The 12,451-nt window shown below is 43.2% G+C and overlaps 1 protein-coding gene across 4 annotated transcripts in view; it reads left to right on the forward strand.

Moving 5' to 3' along the window:
* Positions 1–12,451, forward strand: part of Rnf157 (ring finger protein 157) — a 76,056-nt gene that overhangs the window by 20,551 nt on the left and 43,054 nt on the right. For all 4 annotated transcript variants that reach the window (XM_063242331.1, XM_063242329.1, XM_063242332.1 and 1 more), the window contains exon 2: positions 824–942. In XM_063242331.1, coding sequence (XP_063098401.1) covers positions 824–942 — 119 coding nt within the window. The remainder of the gene's footprint in view (positions 1–823; positions 943–12,451) is intronic.

Below are 12,451 nucleotides of genomic sequence, written 5' to 3' on the forward strand. Positions count from 1 at the left end.
GGCCTTGAACTCACTTTGTAGCCTACTTGTGACCTGAAACTCACAGCTACTCTTCTGCCTCAGCCTCCCAAGTACTGAGATTATAGGCATGTGCCACCACACTCAACCTGTACATGATATATTTTAATTATTTTTTTTCTTTCCCTACCCTTCTTTCAATCCCTCTTCCTCTCCTTATTTATAAAAACTTTGTTTCCATTTTTCTTTCTTTTATCATTTTTTCTTTTCTCTTCTTTCCTTTCTCCCTCCTCCCTCCCTGGTTCCCCTTCCCACTGGAACATTTTCTTCCTATTTCACAACATCTGTTACACATTTTGTTCCGTATTTATACTTTTGGTTTCTCACATCAGAGAGGTCAGGACAAAGTGCTGGTATGTGTTTATTAATGGGTATTTTCGGGCCTTCTGGTCTTTTGGTTGATGGTATTTCAGATAGATCATAGTAAGGACTCAAGAACCTTAAAAGAAAAACTGTTCTAATTTATGTGTGTTATCGTGGATTCTCCTTACTATGATTTTGTATCTTTTCTACCGTTGTCCCAAATCGGTAAAGGAAAGCACCTCTGGGGTTAGAGATTGCTCTAATTACTTGTTTGAGGGGATAACTTTTCATTCATTCAGGTTTTTTGACATAGGGTCTTGCTGTGTAGTCCAAGCTGAGCTGGTCTTGAACTCACAGTGATCCTCCTGTCTCAGCCTTCTAAGTACTGGGATTATGGGCATGTGCCATCCTCCTGGTTTCTATTTTTAAATCAGCATTTTTGCTTTGTTTAGTCTGACTGCTTTCTATTGTGTCTGACTTGTTTCTATTTGTCCCTCTTTAGGCAGTTACTTTGCAAGCCACTTCATCATGGGAGGAGAGAAGTTTGACTCAACGCACCCTGAGGGTTACCTGTTTGGCGAGAACAGTGATCTGAACTTCCTGGGGAACAGACCAGTTGCGGTAGGGCTGTGATCTCTTTGCTTCCCCAAGGGGCTCAAGTGGCCAGTAAAAGCATGTTTGCAGCTGCTGGCTCAGCAGCATGGTCTGAGCTGAGAAGGGCCCTGGGAGCCAGGTGTTTTGGCACTGGAGACCATGGAAAGGGGCCTGCAGTCTGTATGAGGGTGGCCGACTCTCCTCACACACAGCTTTCCTGAGCATTCAGCTGTGTAGGCAGCTCCCTCCAACCCTAACTGACACTCATCTGCTTGCTTTTTCTTCTTCATCGCGTTTAACACCAAGCTGCTGTTTACGTGTCTGTTTCCCTCCTTGTCTGCCTTCCCTCTGAAGGCAATGACTATGTTTACTGTTCCTTGTAGACCTCGAGCAGAGCCTGGTATGTCAAGTGAGCGAGGTAAATATTGTTGAGTAGACAGCTGGAAAGTTCCCCTTGGTACCTGAATTAATATTGGAATATAGCTCTCTCAAGTGTTCATTCAGCTTCCTACATCAGTTGTTGTTTTTTTTAAGCAGTCCTGAACTGCCTCCCAAGCACTTCAGACTACAAACTCATGCTACATGCCTGGCTCTGTACACCTGTCCTGGGTACCTTCTATGCACCCAGTGTGGGGCTCTGTGACAGCAGTTCCAGGTGGTTCTTGATGGACTCCTGTGTGCTCAGAAGGGTCCTAGAGACTTTTCAGACACTCCTACTCCTCCTGAAACCTACCTAGCAGAGGACTTCTTTTTTTGTTTGCAACGCTGGAAATTGAATCTAGGGATGTTCTATTGCTAAGCTACATCCCCAGCTGTTTTGATTTTTTAAGACAGGGTCTTAGGAAGTTGACCAGACTGGCCTTGAATTTGTTATCTTCCTGCCTCAGCTCCTGAATAGCTGGGGTTATATGGCTTTCTAAGTGTGTGCCATCATGTCCAGTTCAGAGAATTTCTCGTCACTGTCATGTCATCAGTGAGAGACCAGGGTCCCAAAGAGATGAACAGTGGTGGAACTGGTGTATAGGAGTTACATACTATGTCTAAGGCCCTCTTCAAACATTTTATGTACATTTTTCTCAAAGCAGTATACTAGGACTAACTAGTTCAGTTTTGCTTTTCTGAAGACCCTGCCAGGTTATTGGGGCAGACAAAACATATAAACGGGAGGTTCGGATGATAGAGATCTGGAGCGATGGAATCAGGTAGGAACTGAGAGTGGGAGATGAGGATAGCGGAGCGGTGTTCTAGTACAGTGGCCTGGAACAGTGGCAGGGTGGTCAGGTGACGGGGAAAGGACAGCAGGCCTGAAAGTATGCACAGTTTTGTTGAATCAGCAGATAGTTTCTGAGCAACTGCTGTGTGCCAGGCACTGTGACAGGTGCCGTGGACACAACTGAGGTGAGCTGGTTGTTCCTCTCTGGAACTGGGTCTAATGATGGAACAAGAATGGAAAGGTAGCTGGGGGCTCCAGGACCTTGAGAAGTGTATCACTGTAGGCCATGAGGAATGTGTTATATTCTTTGGCAGGTGGATGACCTAGGGAAACTGTGCTGTGCTTGTTTTTAGGAAGACTGATCTGATGATGGTCTTCTATCTTGGACCTTAAATTTTTAAAAAAAAATTTGTGTTGTTGTTGTTTTTCATCCTTCCTACTTGGGGTGACCCCTTTTCTAATTTAGTCTAACTTACTCTGTTCAAAATATGAAGTCCCTTCTGCTTCAAATCAAGTTATACCAGCTAACATACCAGCCAAATGTCTACCCTGACTTTGCTTCTGCTGCCTTAGCAGTTAGAAAAGTGCCCCCTGCCATACAGCAAGTAAGAATTTTACCTCACAGGGCCCTGCTTGTCCTTAGAAAATGGCCCTTTCTTATTACTAGACATCTGTTTCTTTCATTTTTATTTCCACTGATGTCAGGGTGTGAGTGTGTGTGCGTGTGTGTGTGTGTGTGTGTGTGTGTGTGTGTGTGAGAGAGAGAGAGAGAGATAGAGAGAGAGAGAGACAATATTGTTGGCCCTTTCTGGCTGCTGTAAAGATGATTCTTAGGTTTATTTTGAAGTTTATGCTGGTTGGCAACTTCCCAACTTCCCCAAAGCTGAGTCACCTTGTTTACACGGCTACAGAGGCCTGTGAATGACTGAGCTCTTCCTGAATTGCTAGGTAGCAGCCTGACCTCAAGTCTGAGGCTTTTCCCCAGGAGTGTTGGCACTGGTGTTTTTGTTGTTGTTTTTATACAGTTATCATGAAGTAGGCTTTATGCTGTACAAAGCTATTTTTCTGAAAACATTACACTATAATTTCATATTAGGAAATCAAATCAAAGTAACTGCAATAGCTACATAGAAATGTAATACACAGAGTAGAATAAACATACTTCCCTTTTCTTTCTCCTCATGCTATTAAGAACAACATTTACTGAATGCTTTTTAATTTGCTAGGTCTGGTTGTCCTAGAAACTTCTTATGACTTAATCTCATTTTATCCTCATATCCTAACAAGAAATACTCCATATTAAGTGAAGAACATGAGGCACAAAGAACTTAAATAAAGATTTCCAAGCCCATAAGAGACTGAACCAGTGGGGATTCGAGCAAAGATGGTGGATAGATAACAGCTGGCTACAGAGGCTCTCTGAAATAGTCAACTTAGAATTCAACATAATACAGCGTGGGGAGTCCTGAACAGAGGGAGATGAATTCTCTCCTCCCAAGAAGAAACTAAGGTGAGAAGAACCAATCAAACATACAGTTTCGGTGCTATTATTGGAACAGCTAAAGGTTCAGTGCTCCCGTGGCAGCAGATGACTTGCTGAGCCGTCCAAGGTCCCACCGTTTCGACTCACTGGAGGCGCAGTCACACTGATGTTGGGATCCGCCAGCCAAACAGAGAGCTGAGCTGGCGGGGAGCCTGCATCGACCTGTGGTGAGTGATGGGAGTGGAGCCATTCCACAGAAAGGGGGGCTCCCGCAGATGACATTCTGGGACCGGGCAGGACTGGCCAATACAAGGGGCAGCAGTGACTTCAATCAGTTGTTCCCTTCCCGAATGGGATTGGTGGACTGAGCTTGGCCTGGTTCACATGACCTGGCTGAGACACAATGGGTTATCGAAATCAATTCCCTACAGTGGTGGCGCACACTAACGCAGTGAAGGCTCAGAGGTTTGACTGACCCAGAGGGGAGGCGGCGCACACTAATACAGTGCAGGCCTCAGCAGCTTGACTGATCCAGAGGGGAGGGCCCAGCATATGCTCCCGCTGTGTGCAACTCACTAGCACACTGCAGTGGGAAGTGTCACCTATCCAGCGAGCTTCGGAAGAATTGTAACCAACAAAGAAAGAAACTGGGACCTCCTGGAAGAAGCAAAAGAGATGGGAAGAAGAAGCATCAAGAAAAAGTCCCCGGGTCCCAACCCTGAGAACATTGACCCAGGACAGGTAAATACAAAGGGGAATGAGAACAGCAAACATGTAATATCAGACACAGTGCCAGTGGACATAAAGATATATTCGGGACCTCATAGACGAGTTCAAAAGTGAAATATTTTTTTTAAAAAAGTGAAAGATATAAGATATAAGATATAAGAAGATTAATAAAAGAGCTGCTAAGCACCCCTCAAGCAGACACAGATTGAAGGAGGGAAGAATTCAAACAAAGGAGAGAACCATTTGATGAAGATTATAATTAAAATATAGAATATATGAAGCAGATTCAAAGAGATTACCAGGAAATTAAAAACTCTATGGAAAGATGCTTGAAAGAAACTAAGGATAGATTATCCAAACTGGAGGACAGTTTTGCAATGTGGGATTATGAAAGGGAAAACTTTTTAAAAATATCAAGGATGCCAGGTGTGGTGGCTCACGCCTATAATCCCAGCACATGAGAGGCTGAGGTGGGAGGATCATAGTGAGTTTGAGACCGGCCTGGGCTACAAAGTGAGCTCAAGGCCAGCCTGAACTGCATAGTGAGACCCTGTCTCAAAAAGACAATAAATAAATAAATAAATAAATAAATAAATAACAAGGAAACAAGCAGTAACAATACAAAGGCTGGAAGACAAGTGGATCTATCTATAACTTGAGAATAAAGAATGTGAATGAAGATGCAGGAGTACAAACAAAGGAACTACAAAGGCTATTCACAGAAATAATTAAGGAAAACTTCCCAAACATAGAAAAAGGAAATGATATTTAGATGTGTGAGGCATACAGAACTCCAGCCACCTACAGCCAAAACAGAGCTATACCCAGGCATATAATAATCAAGATCCCAGAAATTCAATATAAGAACAGAATATTGAAAGCAAGAAACAGATAACTTATAGATGAAGGCCCATCAAAATAACGGCAGACTTCTTGACACAAACCATCAAGTCAAGAAGAACCTGGAGCGAAATATTCCAAGCCCTGAAAGAAAATAACTTCCATCCCAGATTGATATACCCTGCTAAACTGTCTCTAGAAATTAATGGAGAAACAAGATGCTTCCAAGACAAAGAGGAACTTGGGAAATTCGCAACCGCCAATCCAGCTCTACAGAGAATACTGCAGGGCATTCTAGAGAGAGAGAAAAGTACTAGGATTCCAGGAACAGTGGCAGAGAGGCCTCAGTGAATGGAGCAGAAAACAGAATGAAGAAGATAAGCGGACAACTGGTGGCAAAAAAGAGCATAACAGAAATGAGGCAGAGAAAGTTGGTTATAATCTCTAATATAGATGGCCTTGATACACTAAATTAAAAAAAAAAAAAAGAACCACACGTGGAGTAGATCAGGAGGTAGCATCCACCGAGATGCTATTTATAGGAAATATAATTAACATGAAAAAGTGTACATGGGCTGAAAATCAAATATGAGAAAACAATGCTCTGTATGACAGAGAACCAGAGAGTAATAGGGGCAACTAGACCAGTAATTGTGGATAGGTTGGAAAGACAGGCTTTAATAGGTAAAGGAATACAATTAGAGATCAAGTCCAGAATTGATAACCATATTTCTAAGTTTTTGTTGGATAGTTGAACAGAACTGGTTGTAGTCTCACTGTTTGAATGCCCACTTTATATGTTCCACTTTAGTATCTTGAATAACTATTTGTAAAAGGATAATCTGTAATCATCAACTAGTGATATCTTACTGTTTATTTTTTTCTTTGAAAGTATGTATTATTTCTAGCCGTTTTCTGTTTTGTTTAGTCTTTCTTTAAATAAAATTTTAAAAAAGAGAGAGAGAGACTGAACCAGTATTGAAACCCAGTTCAGCTCTCAGGCCTTAGCAGCTCTTACCATTTTTATAATAAGGTCAAGTGCACCTGGGATCTCTGCCCACATCCTGTCCGTGCATGAGTCCATCTGTGTTGATCATCAAGTGGATTTGTAAGATTTGGGTAGAGATCTAAAAGTAGAACAGGTGGGATGGCACGCTGTCCTGGAACATCCCTCGGAGAGTGCAAATGTGGTGTGTAATTGCATCTGCCAAGCTGACCTCTAGGTTTTGCTGTACTTGGTTAGGGGGTGGCCCGGAGACACAGGGTTGACATGAGGCTTGAGTTCTGAAGAACTGACTTCAACTCTCCAGAGACAGAGCTGGATGTCAGCAAACGAGTGTCAGGTTACAGGGTAGAGAGGACAGACTTTTAAAGTCATCCAGTAGCACCTGGCACAAATAGCTCCTCTTTCCAGAGAGGATGAGTACGGGTGGAAAAGTATGATGAAATAAATGGTCGTATTAAAATATAAATGCCATAGACTTCCTGGCTCTGGGATGTGTGGGTCCAAATGAGCAGACTGAAAAGGTCTGTCTTCCACTGAGCTGTCATTTAGTCTATAGATTTTAGTAGACTGCTATGGAGGTACCATTTAGGGTAATCCATCAAAACAAATTTATTGTGGAGTCTTTTCCCTTTTTATCGGTACCAGGGATCAAACTCACGACCACACACTTGCAAAGCAGGCGCTTATGCCGCTGAGCTAAACCCCCAGCTCCTTATTGTGGAGTCTTAAGGGTCAGATTTAAAGACAGTTGAAGAGAGTGAGAATCAAGATTTCAAGTTTTATTTATATCATTCCCATTAAACTCTCTAACTGTGGCATGTCTATCACTTGGGCTCTCAAATTACCCACTTGTGAAGTTGGAATGGTTCTGACTTTAGAGGAATGCAGTGTGTGGAAGGTGTCTTGAGATTTCTGGATGAAGGCAGCCTGGAGCAGTCATAGCTACACTTGCTATGCTTGCTAACCTTTCAAGTTGGTTATTTCTGCAGCTGCTAATTCTTGTAGATTGAGGGAATGTATGTTGCTTTTTATTTGTTTTGGTTATTTTATTTATTATTTATTTACTCACACTTTTTTTTTAAATTTTTGAGACAGGGTCTCACGGCTGATCTTAAACTCACTGTGAGCCCAGGCTGGCTTTGAACCCCTTGTCATTCTCCTACCTTAGCCTCTCAAGTGCTGGGGATTGCAGGCTTGTACCAAATGGGACAGTTCTGTTCTATCCTGCCCCTTTCTTTCTTTTCTTTGTTTCTTTCTTTTTTTTCAAAGCTGGCGATCAAGCCGAGACCTATCCCATGCTAGCCAAACACTCTACTACTGAGCTGTCCTTTTGCCCCTGCCTTTTAAATTTTATTTTAAGACAAGTGCTTGCCAACTTGCCTAGGCTAGCCCCAAAATTATGATCCTCCTGCCTCAGCTTACCAAGTAGCTGAGATTGTAGACATGTGCCAATTAAGTAGTGACCAGGTCTTCTGAAGGTTCTGTACTCTGCTAGAGGAGTGATGTGCTAATAGAGGAACCGAGGCCTCCGGGAATCACAGTGATTAAGGAGAGACCGTTCCTGTCCTGCCCAGCGACTGGAAGAGCTGCTGCTGCCAGTTTGCTCCCTTGCTGAGTGTGATCTGTCGAAATGAATTATTTTGTCTTACAAATATGGCTTAGGGCCGGGGATGTAGCTCAGCAGCACAGTGCCTGCCTGGGGTTCTGAGTTTGAGTCCCGATACAAATAAATAAACAAATAAGCCTTTTTTTTTTTTTTGTCTTTTTCCTTTTTATCGGTACCAGGGATCGAACTCACGACTGCCCACTTGCAAGGCAGGCACTTATGCGGGTGAGCTAAATCCCCAGCCCCCTAAACAAATAAGTCCTAATGAACATAGATTGTCAGAGTATCCAGTGATGCCTTCTATCCACTGTTTGTGGCCAGGAATCCGTTCCCCTTACCTTAAAGGAGCATCTGATGAGGTTCAGTCTGCTGTTAGTAGTCCATATCCTGTGTGTTCTGGAGCTGGGCCTATGGACAAGGTTTCTTCTTCCTCCTGGTCCCTGAGCTGCAGCTGTGCTGCTGGTGGCACTGATAAAAGCTCAGGTACACACAGTACACTTTTCTTCCCTCTGATAGAGATACACCAAAAGGTTTAGGTTTATGTAAGGTTTACGACAACTTGTGCTCACATATGTGCAGGAAAAGCAAAATTGTATGTTTTGTTTGGTTGGTTGGTCTTTCTGCCTGACTTCCTTCCTTTTTTCCTTTTGTGTGTGCTGGGGATAGAACCTAGGGCCTCATACATGCTCGGCAAAAGCTCTACCATTGAGCTACATCCCCAGCCCCAGAGTAACTTTTTCTTTTATTTCTATTTTCTTCCCTCCTTTTCTCCCTCTGTCCCTTTTTAGATGTTACCTGTCGTGGTATCAAGTTAGCCCTCTGCCTCAGTCTCCCTAGTAGTTGGGACTACAGGCATGCACATCCACGCCTGGCTATAGAGAAAGCTGTCTAAAGGAACTTGACCATATATCCATTGTGGAGTTACATACATAGAGCTTTGTGGCAGAAGGAGGAAGACAAAAAAGACCATTGTTCTGTCAGCCATGATGCCGTTCATTCATTCAAATATTTATGTGTCAGATAATATGGTAGGAACTAGATCAAAAGCCATGGCCCCGGGCCTGAAGGAGCTTACAGCAGTGTGGAGGAGGCAACCTTGCCCCTAAGCATGGCCTGTGGTGTAAGTGCTACCAAAGAGAAGACCTGCATACCCTGGAACCCGCTCTGTAGGCCAGCGGTTCTGAGAGCGGCTTCGTGGGCCTTGAAGGGCTGGGCAGGGTTTCCCAGGTGGGGAGAGCAGGAGAGGCATCTGAGGAGGAATTAATGGCAACAGGAGGAAGCGCAAAGATCAGAAGTACACCTGAGCTTCTAGAACACCGAGGAGCCCTTGAGGAGGCACTGCGAGGGCTGCTGCTGGCAGGCGAGCTGGAAGGGTGCGCTGAGCCTGTGTTTGGGGAGCTATGCATGTGGAGCTTGCAGTGGGCACACAGAAGGTCATAATCAAGAGTAGCCTCCTGCTGGCTTTGTGCGTTGGTCAAGGCTCGTCATTGAGCCTGAGTTTTCTTTTTTTTTTTTTTAATCGGTACCAGGGATCGAACTCACGACTGCCTGCTTACAAGATAGGTGTTTTTGCCGCTGAGCTAAATCCCCAGCCCGAGCCTGAGTTTTCTCAAGCCAAGAATTGTCTTTCTTGAAGGATATCTTAAGGATTTGAAAAATGATACCCTATTATGATCTTATTTCTGTTTTAGAAAGTTAGCTCTTTAAATTATGTCGCAGTGTAGAAAATGAATCAGACAAAATAAAGAGATCGATTAGGGTATAATTTAGTTAAGCAAAAGGTAAGAAATATCTGAAGTCAAATAACAGCATTCGAAATAAACCCAGTCAGATTTGAGAATTGTGGGCAGTAGGCACTGTGAGTTGAGAGAAAGGACAGAGTTAAGCAAAGGACACTGAGGGCTGACCCCAGTGGGCAGTTACCACCTCAGCTGGACTCAGCGTGTCATGTTTGAAGGTTTGTTTATGCCCTGACCTGGGGTTGCTGTCCTGGTGGCTCACAGTCCAAGTACCCTGACACCTGTTGCCCTTCAGGCCTGCAGCCCTGAGCGTGTGTATGGGGACAGTGGGTTCTGAACTGAGTTGTGTGCTTTTTGCATGCTATCTTCTTTCCTTCTTACTTTATTTATTTGTTTGTTTGTTTGTTTGTTTTGTGGTATGGGCAATTGAACCTAGAGCCTTATGCATACAAGGCAAGTGCTCTGCTGCTGAACCTCCTACCCCCCGCCCCCGTTTTTTATTGGTACCAGGGATCGAAACTCACAACCATGCTTTTGCAAGGCAGGCTCTTATGCTGCTGAGCTAAATCCCTAGCCCCTCCCCTACTCTTTTTTATTTTTGTTTTTAAAATATAGTTTGCTGGGTCGGAGATTTAGCTCAGTGGCATAAGTGCCTGCTTGGCAAACTTGAGGTCATGCGTTCAATCCCCCTTAAAAAAAAATTCCATCTACTTTGCTAGTTAGAGTAGCAGAGAGGCAATACTCTAAAAGAATCAAAGAACATAAAATCACCCTTTCTTACATCATGGCATACTTCTAAAAAATATAGTCTTGCTTAATTTCCCAGGCTGGCCTCAAACTTGAGGTTCTCCTGCCTCGGCTTCCCAAGTGGCTGGGCTTACTGGCATATGCTGTTGCATGTGCCACTAAATTGTCTTTGGCATACAGTTTGGCAGTATTTATTAAATGTTTATCTGTGCATCCTTTTTGGCCCTACCATTTCACTTCCCTGAATTTTTTCCTACAGAATCACTTTAAAGAGTATTAAATGATTCCTATTTATATTGTAGTGTTAGTTATAGTAGTAAGAAATTGGAAAATGAGCAAGTATTGGTGCTATGTCCTATTATTCAACCAAAATGAGGTAGATCTTTGTCCACATAGGTGAAAATGAGTTCATAAGCACATCATTTACCAAAAAAGCAGTTGCAGGATATGATATAGTCTGATTTCACTTCTGATAAAAGTGCTAATAGGTGGACATGCGTGCATTCATTTACATAGATATTTACGGCTACCTAAGAGTACACAAGGGAAAAGTACATTTTTGGGAACATTGCAGTGGTAGCGGGGGCCTCTCAGCTTTTTATTTGATTCTACCTTGTGTTCTTCTATGTCTGTTTTTCTCCAGTGAGCATTTTTTAATTAAAAGCATTTTAATTTACTCTAAATAGAAATGAGGAGACTTCTTAACAAGGAAGAAAAATAGGTTAGGAGAATATGTAACAGGAAAATTAAGGGATTTACAAACTAATGATTTTAATTTTTGCAGTGAGCCCCAGGTGGGGCAGAGCTGTTGATGGAGCTGGGATGCAGTGTGGGAAGCTGTTGGGCAGTGGCCATCGCAGGAGGCAGCATGTGGCAGGAGCAGTCAGCAGCTCTGTCCTCACACTGCGCTTAGAGACCATAGCTCAGCGGCGTGAGTGCCTGCCTGGCAAAGGCGAGTCCTGAGTTTGATTTCTGGTACCGAAAAATAAAATAAATAATAGAAACCATAAATTCAGTATGGATGTGGTCCACTTCCAACAACCTGAAAGTAAATGAAAACCCAGGGGTTGGGGATTTAGCACCTGCCTTGCAAGCAGGTGGTCGTGAGTTCGATCCTCGGTACCGATAAAAATGAAAAAGACAAAAAAAAAAAATAATAATAGTAAATGAAAACCCACCCTGGAGAAGAGCTGACCTAGAGGATGAATTTGCCCCCTGCGAGCTTTGTGAGTGGCGTAGGGCTCCACAGAGATTGTCACTAGAGGACTTTTTAAAAATAGCATTCTTATAATGCAACACATACTTCCAGGCTTGCCCCAAAGTGACCTCCTTGCTCAGTTCAGTGAGGGGTCTTCTCAGACTTCACTTTGACCTTCAGATCTTCTGTGTGTGTCACCACACAACGTGCACATGTTGGGTTTACCGTGTGAGCCATTTTCAGGTGACAGGTAGTGCTAAGTGTATTTACACTGTTACATACCTCATCTCCAGGACTTTTCACCTTACAAAACCCAAAGTGCTGAGCATGGTGGCACACATCTTGGGAAACTGAGGCAAGAGAATTGTGAATTCAGTTGTGTCGAGACCGTCCCACTCCCGCCCCTTGCAAGGAAACCCCTGAAACTCTATACCCATTAAGCACTAATGCTACACACACACACACACACACACACACACACACACACACCCCCAGCTCTTTCGGATCACATCCGTATTACTTGAGATACACTTCTTCATGAGTTTCTCCATAATGGTTCCATCTTTCACTTTTTTTTTTTTTTTTTTTTTTGTCTTTTTTGTTTTTATCAGTACCGGGGATCGAACTCACGACTGCCTGCTTGCAAGGCAGGCGCTTATGCCGCTGAGCTAAACCTCCAGCCCCTATCTTTCACTTCACTTTTTTAGTGAAGAGTCTTAGGGGAAGATACTTCTGAATTGCTGCCTGGATTTTTTTTTTTTTTTTAACACACATACAAAAAAAAAAAAAAAATCAACTGAGTTTGCACCTTTCTTAGCTAAAAATGCCGTGTTGGCTGAGGACGTTACAGGTTAGATCTCCTACATGCTTTTGAGATGTCAGGCAGTGATAACAGTTTCCTCTGTCTAGCACACATGCTTCAGGCTTTGGTTTTATGGATAAAAGCAATAGAGGGGTTACAATGTAACTTGAATT

The sequence above is a fragment of the Cavia porcellus genome, unplaced genomic scaffold (genome assembly GCF_034190915.1).
Source record: "Cavia porcellus strain 051 isolate PalLab524CR breed Dunkin Hartley unplaced genomic scaffold, mCavPor4.1 scaffold_32, whole genome shotgun sequence".
In the NCBI taxonomy this organism is placed as follows: domain Eukaryota; kingdom Metazoa; phylum Chordata; class Mammalia; order Rodentia; family Caviidae; genus Cavia; species Cavia porcellus.